The 17,171-nt window shown below is 45.6% G+C and overlaps 1 protein-coding gene across 2 annotated transcripts in view; it reads left to right on the forward strand.

Moving 5' to 3' along the window:
- The window catches only part of SLC14A2 (solute carrier family 14 member 2), a 472,590-nt gene extending 464,869 nt beyond the window's left edge, over nt 1-7,721 (forward strand). For both annotated transcript variants that reach the window (XM_024235951.3, XM_024235952.3), the window contains 2 exons: nt 3,338-3,387; nt 6,349-7,721. In XM_024235951.3, coding sequence (XP_024091719.3) covers nt 3,338-3,387; nt 6,349-6,549 — 251 coding nt within the window. In that variant the 3' untranslated portion in view covers nt 6,550-7,721. The remainder of the gene's footprint in view (nt 1-3,337; nt 3,388-6,348) is intronic.
- Nucleotides 7,722-17,171: the final 9,450 nt, after the last annotated feature.

Consider the following 17,171-nt stretch of genomic DNA (forward strand, 5'->3'; position numbering starts at 1 on the left):
GCCTCAACTTCCCAGGCTCAAGTGATCCTCCCACCTCAGCCTCCTGAGTAGCTGGGGCTGTAGGCATGCACCACCATGCCCAGCTAATTTCTATATATATATTTTTTTGTAGAGACAGGGCTGCACTATGTTTCCCAGACTGGTCCTGGGCTCAAGTGATCTGCCCACTCAGCCTCACAAACAAATGTTTGTATAGGTTCAATGAAAAGAAGAAGTTGAGGCCATCTAGAAAACCTGGAACACGTAGTCAAGCTTGCTTGCATGTAGGGCCCATTGATAGGCAACCAGGAGGCAGTGAGAGCAGGAGGGAATGATAGCTCCTTCACCAGACAAAACAGCCCCACTGAAAATAAATGTCACTGTGAATATTTTAATTTAAATTAACTTTAACTTCTTAATAGGCCAGCATTTTTACATGACCTGAAACTAGACCTATGCCTAAGTTCCTTCCTTCCATAAAAATGTCCCAATGGCAAAAATTCTAAATGCTCAGAGATCTTTAAAATCAGTCATCATTTATATTATTAAATTTGTTTGGGCCTCATCCCATTAAAAATTAAAAGTCTGAATGCTAGAAATGAAAAGTCAAGGAGTCCTGAAATTTTTAAAGATTCAGAGTCAAGACTGTACCACTCTAGGCTCTCTTAGTGGCCCATGAGCTCCACATAGGATCGGAGCAGGTGGCCCAGTGGGGAGGTGGCTGCGTCCAGACCCTGGAGCTATAACTTCTGTCCAGAGTCTCAGAGGACAAGGACATCTAGGATACCAGCTGGGAAAGGACATTACAGGATATCCCTGGCTACCAACTCCAAGTTCTACTTATTCACTAAGGGATATTCATGTTTAACAAACAAATCTTAAATGCCCAATTTATGTCAGATATTACACTGGTGGTTTTCAACCAGGAGTAATTTTCCCCTTCCCCGGGAACATTTGGCAATGTCTGATGACATTTTTGTGTGTCATACCTGAGGCTGGGGAAAGTGCTACTGGCATCTAATGGGTAAAATCCAGAGACGCTGTTAAACACCCTACAATATACAGGACAGCCCCCCAGAATAAGGAATTGCCCCATCCAAAGTGTCCACAGAGGTGGAGCTGTGAAACCTTGGTGCAGGTCATCTCATTTAATCTTCCCTCCAGCCCCGTAAAGTGTGTGGATGATATTAATATCCCCATTTCACAGATGGAGAAATGAGGCTAAAGGAAGCTAAATACATTGCTTGAAGTCACGTCTTCCTGACTGTAAAAGGCTGTGCTCTTTGCAGGACACCACACTGCTTCCTGAAGCCAGTGCTTTTTCTACCAGTAAAAAAATCCAAGCCCAGAACAGTTAGGCCCTTTTCCAACATCACACAGTCAGTGATGGATAAGACAGGCCAGGTGGCCAGGCATCCTGTTGCAAAGGTTCCTTCCACCACAGCCTGCTCGGCACATCACCTGAGACAGACAGTTTTCCCTCCAGCCCAGGCAGGCTGCATGTCTCATTTCATCTTCTTTCTTCTATCCTTCCTCCTCTCTCCCGACTCTGCAAGCCCTACAGCCACACGGGAGCCCACACGGGGTTTTCGGAGGGTTTTGCTGCTAGTAACAACACTAAATTTGATAAAATAGGGGGAAGAGGGAGAGAGAATGAATCCTTTGGCTCTGGGTCCCAGGGAAGATGGATGGAGTTGGAGTCTTCCATTCTTCACAGACCAAGCCCAGAGTCCCACTCAGGCCGTCTGGCTCCCCTCTATTCTGGGGCCTTGGTAGTGCTTGGTTTGCCTCTCTCTTTCCAACCTCAGATCTGAGAGGCTGATTAAGAGCCCACTCCCAGAGCCAGATGGCTGGGGCTCCGCCACTTGTTAGCCATGTGATTCTGGGCAAGTTGCTTGAACTCTCCATGCCTGATACTAACAGTGCCCAACTCCTACAGCTGTTGTCAGGATCAAATTAGATCCTTTGTGAACATGATGAGAATAATGCTGACACATAGGGAATGTCCAGTAAGTGCTGACCTCTATTATCTCTAGTTAAATGATGTATGTTAATTAATGAGGATTCAGCAAACACAAAGGATGGCATGGGCTCCTATTCGCTCTCAGAGAATAAGCTGCCTGGTGTGACCCATGAAACCCATTGACAGCCCCACATTCCACTTCATGTAACTCATTTAACTCATTCTCTTGTTTGTTTGTTGTTTGTTTTTTGAGACGAGGTCTTGTTCTGTCACCCAGGCTAGAGCACAGTAAGTAGCATGATCATAGTTGATTGCAGCCTCAAACTTCTGGGCTCAAGCCATCCTCCTGCCTCAGCCTCCCAAGTAGCTGAGATTACAGGCACATGCCACCACACCCAGCTAATGTTTTTGGTTTCTGTAGAGATGGTATCTTGCTTTGTTGCCCAGACTGGTCTCAAACTCCTGGGCTCAAGTGATCCTCCCATCTCGGCCTCCCAAAGTGCTGGGATTGCAGATGTGAGCCACGGCTCCCGGCCGTGTAACTCATTCTTTAATCTCATCTACTCTTCCACCTTGAATCTCCCCTCCAAAACAAAAGGGACTTCTCCAACTGAAATGTAGGCCAAACAGTCATATTATTTCACCTCTCTGAGCCTCAGTTTTCTCCTGTGTGAAATGAAGACAATAATAGTGCTTACACTGTAGGAATGCTGAAAGCTATGGTACTATTGCTACTAGCTGGGCACACAATAACACACTAATAAAGGTTAGCTCTTGTTAGTATAATCCTAAGGACAATTGGGATGCTCTCAGTGAGAAATGAAGGGTTTGGAAGCAAAGGCCAATTACACTAGTACATTTTAATAGCTTCTCCCCTGTTGCCGGCACTGGGCTCATTCCCAGTGGCCAGCCTCGTCATGCCTTCCGTAGAGCCTATACGACAAGGCACTGGGCATGTCTAGTCTTCCTCAAGCTTTCAGAATGCTGCTCTTCCCTAGAAACCCATATTATGTTAATAACTTGTGATGAAATATTCCAGTAGGGAGTTCTGGGATTCACTTGCCTTCGCCGTATAGTAAAATTTTCTTTTATGGTTTATGCTGTTAAATGTTCCTTTACTGGAACACAAGGTGGTGGGACCCAAGAGAACCATAACAGCTCAATTCTGGCCCTTTTTAACAAGTTCATCTGCCGTCTTTGCTACACCGGCATTTGCATGGAATTTAACAATTTTAAAGCTGCCAAGCAATGGAAACATAACTCAAATTTTTAAAAAATCTTAGAGATAGCATTTGTGGCATAAAATTGATGGGAAGAGAATATGTAGAGCAATCTTGAGGTGCTATTAAATAGTTACTGGTCTATTTCTTTCTTTCTTTTTTTTTTTTTTTCTAGCACTGTTTGCTGCCTACCTGGGTGCTGCCCTGGCTAACATGTTATCTGTGGTGAGTCAACACAGGTTCAGAACGTGCCTACATCCTTCCTTGTGTCCTCTTGGCTTCCCCAAACCTGCTGAAAACCTCGCTCCTCTAAGAACTCTTCCCCAGTTCATCTCCCTTATTTCAAGTCACACTACTCACTTCAGTACCCACTAGGCAGAGGGAGCCAGGCCCCAGAAGTTTACATTTCAACTGTGGGCCAATCCATTCCTATCATCAGTAGGCCAGGAGCTCCTTAGAGGAAATCTGAGGAGCATTATCTTGTAAATCAAATTCCTTTCTATCATCCTCTATAACTATTTTTAAATCTTTATTATTTAATTTGTGTGTGCCTGCCTAGCTAGCTTGTGAGCCGGCATATATCTTTGCCCCACGGCAACTAACTAGCTCCCCTCCATAGAATAAGGGGAGTCAAACCCCAGCCAGGCAAGAGAGAAGCCAGAGCTGAGGCTTAAGGTCATGGGCCACAGTCTGGGAACCCCTTCCTCATCTGGGCTCCAGTGTAGGGTGATGTGTGAGGTCAGGAGGAGCCCATGCTGGCCCCCAACCCCAGTACAGAGGGCTCAGAGCCCCACTTGCAGCTGGTGCCTCCCCTTGTCAGATAAGGATACAAGGGCACACTTTGCATGGTCAACCAGAAGTCCAGGTGATCCTGCAGATAAGGAGGGAGTGGGTATTCTAGTAACACCTGCCTAAATCTATCCCTCACCTTTAGTGAAAATGGGTGGTTTGGACTTAGCATAGGAAGGAATTTTTCTAAGCAGTAGAATTTGCCTTCCCTGATACTATCCCATCTTCCCCAGTGAGCTAAATCTCTTTTCTGGGCCTCATTGTATTTGTGCACACCTCGGCTAAATACTTAATGTCGTACAGTTTTGTGATGAGTCTAGTACTCATTGGTCTTCTTCTACCCTCAGCCAGTCCTCTCCCTTGAAACAGGGACCTTATCATATTATCTTTATCTCCAGTATCTGTTATAGTATTCAACACATAGTAGGTGCTCAAGCAATACTGAATGAATGAAGCCCTAAGATAGTGAGCCTCTACAATAGGGTGTATTAGAACTGGGGTTGAATAGCGAAGCATCAGAAACTCTGAGGGGGAATAAGGGCATGAAGTATGGGCTCTGAGGCTCCCCTAAGGCTTTATCAGCCTCCTACTATATCCATCCATTCACCCAGTCATTCATCCACTAAATCCATGCCATGTGCCTTCCTTGAACACATCACTGAAAGAGATGCAAAACAGGAAGCTATGGTTCCTGATCATGGATGTTTACAGTGATGACTGGCCTTTCCCTCTGTTTTCAGAGAAGTTACAGATTAGACTATTCAATTTAGACATCTTTCAAAACAAAATCAAGTGTACCTAGTTTGCCTACTGTGTTTAAGACATTGTGTTGGCCACTCTCCGGAATATAAAAAAGTACAGGCTATTAACTCACCTTAAAGGAATTTCCCACAATGTCATTGAGGAACAGGAAACAAAAATGTTGAATGACATTTATGGGACCATCCAAGCCCTCCTCAGAAGAGCACATAGGAGCTGTACTCTTTTGTTTTCTAAGTGGCACATGTATATACAACCTCATGTCTTCAACAATGCTGCCATCTGTTTGATGATATTAACCACATATTTAGGATCATTTGTATGGAGTACTTGGTATACACTAGAGGCACCAACTCTCTGAGTAGGTTTTATTATTCCTATTTCACTATTGAGGTCTCAGTAAGATTAAATGGCCATAACAAGGTGATCAGAGCTGAGATTCTGTTCTGGGTCTGTGGAAATCCAAACCAACATCCTTTCCAATGTAGGACTCCAAGGGTGCTGCCCAAACACCTTGTGCAGTCTTAGTGGGGCTTTGGAAGACTCGCTGAATGGAACTCATCACTCATAGGTGCCCCTTACAGACTCAGCTCTGGTAGCAGGCTGTCTTTGTTGTTCCCCAAGACCCACCCAACAGTACCATCTCTGGACACACACATGACTGGCATTATTACTCCCATGTAGTATCTGAGGTTTTTACTGCTTATAATAAGATGATGTTTTGGCAAGAGGGGGCATATTTGATGCGCCTCGTAACTGAAGTTGCAGACTCATTGTTAGCAAACTATCCATTCAAGCTATCTCAAATGAAGAGTGGAGAAGAGTACTAAAAAGCCTTAGAGCATCTCAAGAAATAAAAACAGGTCAACATCATGAGAAAAAGAGCTGGAGATTGGAGAACCCTTGAGAAGAAAGGTAGCTGTGCTCTGTCTCCAGCTCCATAGGACAATGATGACACACCTTTGCCTCTCTCCATCTCTCTGCTCACTTTCCCTGTGTCTCTGTGATGGGTTTCTTCTACTGCACACATCCCCCAATGGCCACCCATCCCTGGTTTGTTCCCCAGTTTTTTCAGTTCCAGAACCCTGTAGACATAGTCTCTGTGCCTCTTAGTTCAACTTCTCAAGAGAGGAATTCTGTTGGCAGAGGGCACTTTCACCTGCCTATAGGAAGGAGCGTTTGAGTCGGGTGCCTATCTCTAGTCCAATCAGGTATGACCAAAGAGAAAACATCTTGAGCTACCAAATGGCTGCCAAAGACACTTCTCCAACAGGGAATGATGGGAGAAGACACAGGATGACCATAGTTCCTAGAGTTAGAAGTCTAACCTGGCCAGAAACATAGCTTCTGACAAAACACAGCCTCTAAATGTAGAAGATGACTTCTACATAAGGGCATATTAGCCCAACTATTAGGGTTCCCAGTGGCTGCATTTTGAAGACTGTGTATTCACCTGTTGCAATGCAGATGAATAGCACTGGCATGATTTTATTTATATTGGTCATCAATGAAGTATCTTTATCAATGCCCTCAAAGCAGTCCCTCCTGTCCCCAGGGCTGTAGGTGACTGATAAGGGCTGATTAAAACAGCACAAGCACCTGATGTGACCAAGGCTTATCTGTGTTCTTTCTCTCCAGTTTGGATTGCCGCCCTGCACTTGGCCCTTCTGTCTCTCAGCTCTCACCTTCCTGCTCCTGACGACCAACAACCCCGCCATCTACAAGCTCCCGCTCAGCAAAGTCACCTACCCAGAGGCCAACCACATCTACTACCTGTCCCAGGAGAGAAACAGAAGGGCATCAATCATAACAAAGTATCAGGCCTACGATGTCTCCTAAGTTTCCCTGTCTAAAACACATCACTGTAAATTCAGGCTTCAGCAGGCAGTCCAGATCCCCAGGATAAGAGACCACTTAGCCTTCCCTTTGGTCTGTTCTGTGAATGTCTCCCCAAACACAAAGAATCGTGTATGTAGTCACCATTCCAGAACCTCTCTTTTCTAAGATGCACAACACTTATCAAAGATATGTTTAGTTTAGACTTTATACCCTTAGTTTTCCCATAAGAGCTCCCTTTGGGAGGAACTTGCCCTCTTCTGCGAAATAAGCCTCATCCTTAAAGAGAAGTCACCGGCCAGGCACGGTGGCTCACGCCTAATCCCAGCACTTTGGGAGGCCAAGGCAGGTGGATCACGAGGTCAGGAGATCGAGACCATCCTGGCGAACATGGTGAGACCCCATCTGTACTAAAAATACAAAAAATTAGCTGGGCTTGGTGGCAGGCACCTGTAGTCCCAGCTACTCGGGAGGCTGAGGCAGGAGAATGGCGTGAACCCGGGAGGCAGAGCTTGCAGTGAGCCAAGATCGCACCACTGCACTCCATCCTGGGCAATGGAGCGAGACTCTGTCTCAAAAAAAAAAAAAAAAGAGAAGTCACCAAGAAAGGGATAGAGGTCAGTGACATGGTCATCACACAACTCGGTCATTTAATATGGCAAAACACAATACCAAGAACTGCGCGTTAGCCCAGAAGGCAAGAGGGTTGATTCTGCCCCAGCTCTGCTGCTAATGAGCCCCTACCAGGTTGAGCAAGTCCTTCCCCACTCTCCGCCTCCATTTCTTAATCAGTTTCATGACAGGGAGGGATTCGAAAGTCCTTTCCACCTCAGAAGTGTTGATTATTCTCTCTCTCCTATAACCTGATGAAATCAGCATGATAACAAGTAATTACTGTAAGTAAAGGACAGAAGGGTTACCCAAGAAGAGGCAGGAAAATGTTAACGTTCTATAAAGTTTTATTCTTGAGTCATGGGAAGATGCTCTCCAGACTTGGGGTTAGGAACCTAAATTCACTGAAAATGCCAATGTGCTTTCCTTTACATTACAGAAATATTTCTGGAAGTGTCAGATGAAAACTGATCTTTATCAACACTCAAATCATATTATAAACAAATGTGTTTCCCTTTGTAATATTCATAATCATACTGTCATTAAACTGTTTAAGTTTGCAAATCAGCATCAGGGTTTTCTTAAAATGGGGCTCACCTAGAGGTTCATACATTGCTCACTTGAGGGGTTTTCCATGGTCAAGCGTGTGCCTGAAAAGAGACAAGGATGGGCTCAAAATCATCAGAACAGGGTTTGATTTGCTTATAGAGTAAATTACACAGAAATGACCTTGGACATGGTTTTCTGTTTGAGTTGAAGCACAGATTGTTAATAACCCATCTCACTATTTAGGGTAGAGTCTTTTAGCTTTGTGCCCCCAAATTACAAATCAAGCCAGTCTTGAGTGGCCAGTAACCCTTGTTTAGTCACTCCGGTTATAGTTTCAAGCTCCTAAGCCACAAACCTTCTTTGTGGAACTCCATGTGGCCTGACCTTCCCACCCCTTCTCCAGAGGGGAATGAACCTCTCATAATGCCATAGTGGTGCCTCCCACCACCCTCCAAGCACACATGCGCTCCCAGTTTAGTGTCATGGGGATGAGGACATAAGAGGGAATGTGGGGAAGGAGAGGCAGGGACAGACCCTCTATAACCACAGCTTTAAGAATTACATTTAACCAAATCCATCATTTGGAAAAAGTTAATTTCTATGTTTGCCTTTTCTTGGTCTGCCCCCAAGATTCTGGCCATCTTTTAGCAGCCCAAGAGCACTGGGTGGCATATTTCTCTTCCACATCATATCTAGCCCATGTGACTTCTCCAGGAAAATGCAGCACTTAAGGGTGGAAACAAATCCTCCACATAGAAAAAGCAAATGAGTCACACTCCAGAGGCTACCTCTGAGTTTGCAATCACACCTTGAGGCCAAGAAGGTCTCAGGCTGTATTTTAATGACCATGGAATTAGTGCTGTCTGAGGATTAAGCATCCAGGAATTTCACCAGAAGGCTGTTTATGCTCACAGCTCGGTCAGTTGCCCCAGAACCTCCAAATGATGACATACAATTATTAAAGCACCAGTTTTCATGCATTTTCCACCAAAGTGTTATAATCTGGTTTTATTAAGAGCAGAAAACCCTTCACATGCATGCTGTTCTGGTTATTGACCACTAATAAAACCCTTCAGCTGTTCTAAGTATTTCAATATCCTCGCCTATAAAGCAAGTTGAGTTGGCCCATGATACTAAGCAAAGTAGAAACAGATGGGGTAGAAGAATTTGACCTATGAAAACATACAAGGTCTACAGAATACCAAAGTAGCTAGTCTAGTCCAGCACTTCAATTAAGCACCAACAGTGGAGAGCTGCAGCCGGCTCCATCAGTTCCTGAGAGTCCACTGCACAAGTGAGCACATTTCTCCCCCTGCCACTCAGTGACATCACATTGATAGCTTGAAACCGGCCACGGTGGGAGTATTCACATCACAGACATCAGCAAACTACAAATCTAGGCATGCACACAAGACACCAACACATGTTTTACAAGCACACATACAAACAAACAAACAAACAAAGTATACAGGAAGGTGAGACAGAAAATGGAGTGAGGTATAAAAATAAAAGGACAGGACCAGGCACGGTGACTCACACCTGTAATCCCAGCACTTTAGGAGGCCAAGGCGGGCAAATCACCAGAGGTCAGGAGTTCGAGACCAGCCTGACCAACATGGAGAAACCCCAACTCTACTAAAAATACAAGATTAGCTGGGCGTGGTGGTGCATGCCTGTAATCCCAGCTACTCAGGAGGCTGAGGCAGGAGAATCGCTTAAACTCAGGAGGGAGAGGTTGTGGTGAACCGAGATTGCACCGTTGCACTCCAGCCTGGGCAACAAGAGTGAAACTCTGTCTCAAAAAATAAATAAATAAAAGGACATACACACCTATATATCCCAGACAGGGGCCTCGCATGGGCCCATGAAGATATGCTGGGGACCAAGGCACATGATTAACTCAATTGTTGGGAAAATTTTTTAAATAGGTGGAGCAGAATGTGTGCTACATATATGTACACAAACATGCACACACACATGCACAGTTGTTTTTGTTTTTGTTTTTTTCCCCTTCCTCGAACTAGCCCATTGATGGCACATAATAGCCCTGAGAAATAGTAACTGAGTAATTGACTGAAACACCCTCCTACCCCTCTGTCTCAAAGGAGCTGCTTTTCTATTCTCTCTACAGAATAAGTTCCGTAGAGAGAATAGACTCTATTGGCTGGAATTTGAAAACTGTTTCACGCACACAACATCCTTATAACAGATACACAGGCTGTCAACAAGGCCAACTGACTTGCCTCCAGAACTTATTGCCTGTAGCCTCCTTCCAAAACACATGTGTAGGGTTCAGGGAAAGAACTTTTCAGAGTAGTGCACAGCATCTAGCCCTCAGCATTCCATCATTTTATGAGCAATAACTTCAAGCCTCTTTTGCAAACAGTCTTCTGCAACCATCCTTTCCTCACAGAGCCTGTTATTCAGACATTTAAACTATGTAATGGTCTCAGGTGAGGGGCAGGTAGATAGATGGCAGATTGGTAGTTCTCAAACTCGAGCATGTATCAGAATCACCTAGAGACCTTATTTAACACAGGTTAGTGGGCCCTATTCCAACACTGTCAATCAGTAGACCCAAGGCACGGCCTGAGAATTTCCTTTTCTAACAAGTTCCCCACAGATGTTGATGCTGCGGGTATAGGGGGCCCATACTTTGAGACCCATGAGATAGACTTAGAAATAGGATGCTGCCTCCACTGATTTATTTCCCTTTCATTGTATATTGTAATGCACTGGTTGCAAATCTAAGAATAGATGCACTGGTTGTGCATCTAAGAATCATCTGCAAGGCTTATTAAAACACAAATCCCTGGGCCTCAATCTCAAAGATTTGGATTCACTAGATCCGGGTGGAACCAAAAATCTGAGCTTCTAACAAACTCTCAGATTATACAGATGTGGCTGGATCCAGGTCCAGAGATCGTTGCACAGGTTCTTACTCTTGGTTAGATCAGGATCCTCTGATTCTGATGCCAGGCCCTACCTCAGGCCAATTAAGCCAGCAATGGGCCTGAGCACAGGTAATTTTTTAAAGCTCCTGGGGTGATTCTAACATGCAGCTGGGGCAGGAAAACAACCGTGCTGCGTATTTCTTGGACCCCAACTGTTTCTAATTTGAGTCACTCTTCAGCCCTCCATTAACCCCCAGTCCCCATCCTCAGTCCCCAGGTGGGTTTGCATAAGGGGTAGTAGACCTGCCATGAGATGCAGAGAGAAGCACTGGGCACTGAGGCAGGAGGAGCACAGACAGCACAGAGAATCCTCTAAAGTGAAGTTTATCTCTTTCTCACTGTTGTTGGGGGCTCACCCTGCACCACAAAGAAGACTAGATAAAGAAAACCACTAACCAGTAACATCCGGCTCAGTAGGCTGAGCACAAAAGCAAGGTTTTGCTTTGGCCATAGACCTAGAAGCCCGCTGAGTGAGCGCCTTGGCCCTAGAAAAGAGGAGCAGGGGGTTGTCTAGAGCCCCTCTGACCATGCTGATCTCAGTCAGGCACCACAGACACGGGCAGAGCTGGCTAGAAGTCAGAAGCATGGCCCCAGCAAGAAGCAGCAGGTGTGCCCTGTGAGCAGGTAGGATGGGGTTAAGGGCTGGCCTGGAATGGGGGCAGAAGGTGGAAGTTGGGGGAAATGGTGATGACAGCAGTTGTTGCAAGGGGACAAGCCAGTGGGCAGGCAGTGGGCGTAGAAAAGCAGCTCCACTGAGACAGCCATGCAGGGAGCCCTGAGCAGGCAGACAGCTGCGGTCAGGCGTTAAGGAGGTGGAGAAAAGCAGAACATGGAGCCATGTAGAGAGCAGGTGCTGGCGGCCAGCTGGTACTGTAACAGGAAGAGGGGAAAAAAAAAAAAAGCAGTTTTTGTGGTAGGGTGAGTCTCCACCCCTCTGTAAACTGCCTGGTGGGGCCAGGGCTGGGGCTGGGACAGGGATGGGGTGGCTTTCACTCCTTTCCCCAGTGCTTGCTTCTTGAGGGGTCAGTCTGGGTCACTAGGGTCCACCTGTCACTTATGGCGTGGCCTGACCAGTAGTTTCAAGGGGTGTCATGGGGCGGGGAGGTGGGCAAGTCGGGCCGCAGAGCATTACAAACCCTGGTGCCCAGGCAACAGCCCAGACCAGCTCTATCAGAATCTTAGGGGCGGTCCAGGCCTGGGTGGTTTCCAAAGCTTCCCAGGGGTTCCTATCAGTAGAAGGTGTAGGGGGTGCTCAGTGCTGTGCTGTGCTGCGCTGTGCAGGGCTGCAGGGAGAAGATTCTCTAGAGAGCTCTCAAGTGGGAGGAGCCCCAGGCAGCATGATTTTGTCAAATGGAGATTGTCTCTGTCCCTGAGGTCAGAGGAGGCCTGTAACCATGCAGTTCTTAACCTCTGGATCTGGACAAATGCAAGCTGTGCTCCTGGCTCCTCTAAAGACCTATGAATCCTATTCTGCTCATCTTTGTGTAGTTTTTGTTTTTAAGCTTCCAGAGAGACACTGATTCCTAGCTAGTTTCTAACCCTAGCATACAGCAAGATGGAAAGCTCAGGACACAAGATTAAAGTGACAGCCTGGAGGGCAGGACAGGGAGTCTGGGCTGTGGCTGGAGCACCCACTACCATTCCTTGGCCACAAGCTGCCTTCAGGGACTGGCTTCCTGTTCTCCCAAGCCCCACTGTGGCTCCTTGGCCTTAGCCCCAGGTTCTCAACATGAACAGACTGTGAACTCCTTGTGAACAGGGATGAGTTTTGTACATTCCCCTAACTGGGGCCTCTCTCCCGCAGTGAACGAGTGAGTGAGTGACAGACACAGTTATACTAAAGTTATAAGTTATGTCCAGCAAAACAGAGGCATTGCCTTCTCTGTTGTCATCTGTCCTCCCATCAGTGTCTTGCAAGTCTTAATAGCTTTTGAACAAGTGAATTATATTTACATTTTGTACTGGGACCCATGAGTTACGTAGCTGGTCCTGTGCTGAGCTCTTGGTGGCAACTGGAGCTTGCTCTCCCATGGCTGCAGCATCAAAGATCCCCCTGGGCTAGTTCTCTGCTTTCAAACTCCTTCCTCACCCATGACAGCATGAGACAGCAACACAACACCCCAATATACACAGAGCCTCACTTGTGGGGTACTCACTTGACAAGCACCCCAGGGAGCAAAGGAAGTGCAGAGAGAGGTGGTACCTTCTACGCTGAAGACCCAGCACACCCAGGCTCCATGGTGCAGGGACTGGAACAGACCAAGAAGGCACCCCGCAACCAAAATATTTGTGGATTTTCCAGCTGGAGCAAAGGAAAGACCCAGATAGATCCCTACTCATAATCAGCTCATGAAACGCCCTACTGGAGAAAGGCAAAAAGAGTAGCCGGCTTTTTCCCCATCCATGCATACTCCCCTGGGTGCTCTTTGAATCAATGTTTAGCCGGATTTCACCCAATCACGAGCGTGTGAGTGGGGAGCACCCCCGTGACTTGGCTTCCTCCCAACACATCACACCACAACCTGTGAGTAACTCATCTTCCCCACCACATTATAACCTCTGAGGGGCCAGATTATGTATCTTCATGGCCCCAATTCCAGGCCTGGCACGTGGTAAATGCTTGATACATATTTACTGACAGATGGACCCCTACTTCAGCATCCCTGTAAGCCTGGAATTAATTCCAGGAGATGTGTACTAAGCAAGATAATGTTTAACCAAAATGCAGATTCTAGCACCTCCCCTGAACCCTAAGATATTGGGATTCAGTAAGTGATGGGGTATCTGCATTTTTACCTGCATCACAAATGACTTAAGAAGGCCAATTCTCCTGGCTGTCTGAAGAACTGAAGGAGGTGGGTAGACAGAGGGGGCCTCAGCACAGGAATTTGAGTAGAATTCACGTAGAAGCCCAGGACATGATTGCATGAGTGGCCATGGGTCAGTGTGCAGCTTGCAAATCCAGTCATTGTAAAGCCTTATCCTAGAAAGGCCCTGATGGGGACTGGGGTTGCGGGGGTGGGGGTTGAGGCAGGTGGCTACCATCTGTCAAGAGCAGCAGCAGACCTGCAGCTGGCTCCATGGCTTCTGTGGCCCATGCCCACCCTCCCTCCTTACCATTACAGCAGTCGCCCAAATGGCCCAGAGAGGAGCTCATGGGAACCACACTTACTGTTGATACTGGGGGAAAAGAATGGAAATATGTTTTGGCATAACTTGAGGGACATATAAATGGTTTGTGCCTTTCACACCCCAAAAACTTCAATTTACCTCCCTCATGAATGTCTTAGTAGCTTCCGTATTCTTTAAGAAAACTGTAGTTTTTACATAAAATTTAATATTGACCATATAATTCAGCATTTAATTTTATGTTATCTGGTATCACCTGTCACCTGGGTGGAGGGTCTTATTTGCTCAGCAAGGTGGGAAACTCTAAAGTCAAAGACCTCATCTTATAATTACTTGAACACAACATACTTTGGAGACCAAACATGTTACTGAGCACAGGATATCCTTGCTGCTTGATTCACTTACTATTTGAACTCCTGGTTCTGAGACTGTTATCCGAGGAGAATAAAAGGGTGCCAGATGGGCTTCCATGGAGAGATGGAAACTGTCTGAGTGTTAAGGGCTCAGGCTAGGGAGGAGACAAAACTCTTCTTCTGAAAGTTTCATAGCTTTAGCTCTTATATTTAGGTCTTTGATCCACTTTGAGTTAATTTTTGTATATGGTAGTAGAGTCCTCAATCTTCTGCAAGTGGATACTCAGTTGCCCCAGCACTATTTATTGAAAAGACTATGCTTTTTTGCATATGGGATTGTTTTTCAGAATCCAGAAAAATCTTTAGTTCACATTCCTCTTGCTCTAAGGTAGTATTTCCGTAACTCATCAGTCATGGATCTTAAATACCTATCCAAAAGAAAAAATTTTAAATAAGAAAAAGTCACATGATCCAATGAGATCCAGGTACATTAAGCCAAATAAAGTTTAACATCTTTCATTAGCATTGGCTTCTCAAAGACTTTAATGCCAGTGTGCTTTTAATGAATCACTTATCCTTCTTTTATCAGAGAAGGGTGTGTTTGTGTCCACATATTAACATCTCTAGGAGTACACTTCCAAACACCTCGAGTTTTGGAATCATTCTTTTGCAAGAATAGACTTGCTGACTTGAATGCTATTGCATTGTTTTAATTTCGTCTTGGAGAGTTAGGCTAACAGGATGGTTGGGGTGTGTGTATTTTGTAGACTTGTAGCTGTTATCTTTAACCAGGTCAGAGCAGAAATAACACAATAACCTATGAATTCCTCTGGAGTTTTTTTAGCAACTGAATGTAGAAGCCACAATTTTAGTTTGTTTCTGAACTGTCCATTTTTTTAAACTTAAATATTAACGAGTGTGTTGTTGTTTTGTTTTGCTTTTTGAAAGCGTCGTCCAAGAACCACCTGAATAAGACTCACTTGGGTGTAGTTAAAAAGCGCAGATCCCTAAGGCCCCTTCAGACCTAATAGTCAGAAACACTGGGGCGGAGCCCAGACTGCACCCCTCCCCCCACCCGGCCCAGGATCCCTGGTGATTCCTGTGCATATCAAAGTTTGAAAAGTATGCTTTTCCTTGAAATTAAGAGACAGTGAATCCAGTTGTCTGCAAAGAGATAGGGGACAGAAACTGACATGTACCTAGGACAAAGATGGCTCTTTCTGTACCTTTGTCCCTTCCCTTCTTCATCTGCACTGCCCACCTTCTGTGCCCTTTTGCATGCTCACACATCCTTCTGTATGATCAACGGACTTGGGCACACTGCACCCTCCTTGGCTTATGAAACTTTCACACTGTCAGCAGAAGGCGCCAGAGCCCGTCCAAAAGCCATGGAATGCTCCATTTGCTCGTTGCCCTCCTTTTGCATTCCAGGTTTTTGCATCCTATTCTAGGCATCTAGTTTTCCAGGCTTAGGCCTGTCCCCTGCCTCACTGATTCTCAAAGGGACATTGGATCTCAGGAGAGTGCACAGCTGCTAAGAAACGCACTTATTGTGGGGCCTGGAAATTTATTTAATGCCTCTGAGCCCAAATTTCACATCCTAACAAGGAACTAATTTATTAGCCTGTTATTGTAGTTATTTTAATGGTTAAATGAGGTAACAGATGAATGTGCCCATGAAGGTCAGCAGCCCAGTGACTGCCAGCACCCTGCCACTGCCACCACTGGTGCAAGTGTAAGCATGGACACTGGCAACCCTGCTCCCACCTGCACCCTGCCACAGGTACAAATGCAAACAGGAATGCAGCAGCTCTACTTCTGCTGGTACCCCAACCCCGCCAAGGCATAAGCACCCTGTGGTGCTGCCACAAGTGCTAGAACACGTGAGTGAGCACAGATCCTGCTGCCACCGCTCCAAAGAAGCACTTTGTCTGGCACCACCCATCAGAGGGTTGTGGCTAGTGGACCAGGAACACCTTGGCCCCTCCGATGCAGCAGGTTCCCAATCTCAGGGGGCCAGATAACAAAGCTGGGGTCCTGGTACCAACTCCCCAGAGTTAGAGTCCACCAGGAGTGCTGAGCTGAGCCGTGGCCCCTAAAATCTTCCAGAAATGAACCCAGTCAACTGAACCTACCTTATACCGCAATGAAACCCCCAAGGCAGCAAAGAAGAGAAAAGCAAAAAAAAAAAAAAAAAACCATGCATCGAAAGGACAGCAACTTCAGAGGTTGAGGGAACATCAGCCCACACAGATGAGAAGGAATCAGCACAAGAACTCTGGCAACTCAAAATGCCAGAATGTTTTCTTACCTCCAAATGACCACACAAGTTCCCCAGCAATGGTCCCTAACTGGGCTGAAATAGCTGAAATGACAGAAAAAGAATCAGATTATGGATAGGAACAGAGATCATTATCATTGACATCCAGGAGAAAGTTGAAACCCAATCCAAGGAATCTAAGGAATATAATGAAACAATACAGGAGATAACATATGAAATGGCATTTTGAGGAAGAACCAAACTGATCTGATAGATCTGAAAAACTCACTTCAAGAATTTCATAATACAATCACGAATATTAACAGCAGAATCAACCAAGCTGAGGAAAGAATCTCAGAGTTTGAAGACCAGTTCTACAAAATAGACAAAAATAAAGAAAAAACAATAAAGAAAAATAAACAAAACCTCCAAGAAATATGGGATTATGTAAAGAGACCAAATCTACAACTCCCTGGCATCCCTGAAAGAGAGAGAGAACACACATGAGAGTGAGTGAGCACAGATCACAAGCAACTTGGAAAACATTTAAGGATATCATCCATGAAAATTTCCCCAACCTCACTAGACAGGCCAATGTTCAAATTCGGGAAATGCAGAGAACCCTTGCAAGATACTATACAAGATGACCATCCCCAAGATACATAGTCATTAGATTCTTCAAGGCCAAAATGAAAAACAAAATGTTAAAGGCAGCTAGAAAGAAGGGACAGGTCACCTACAAAGGGAATACCACTAGGCTAATAGTGG

Source organism: Pongo abelii, chromosome 17 (assembly GCF_028885655.2).
Source record: "Pongo abelii isolate AG06213 chromosome 17, NHGRI_mPonAbe1-v2.0_pri, whole genome shotgun sequence".
NCBI lineage: Eukaryota > Metazoa > Chordata > Mammalia > Primates > Hominidae > Pongo > Pongo abelii.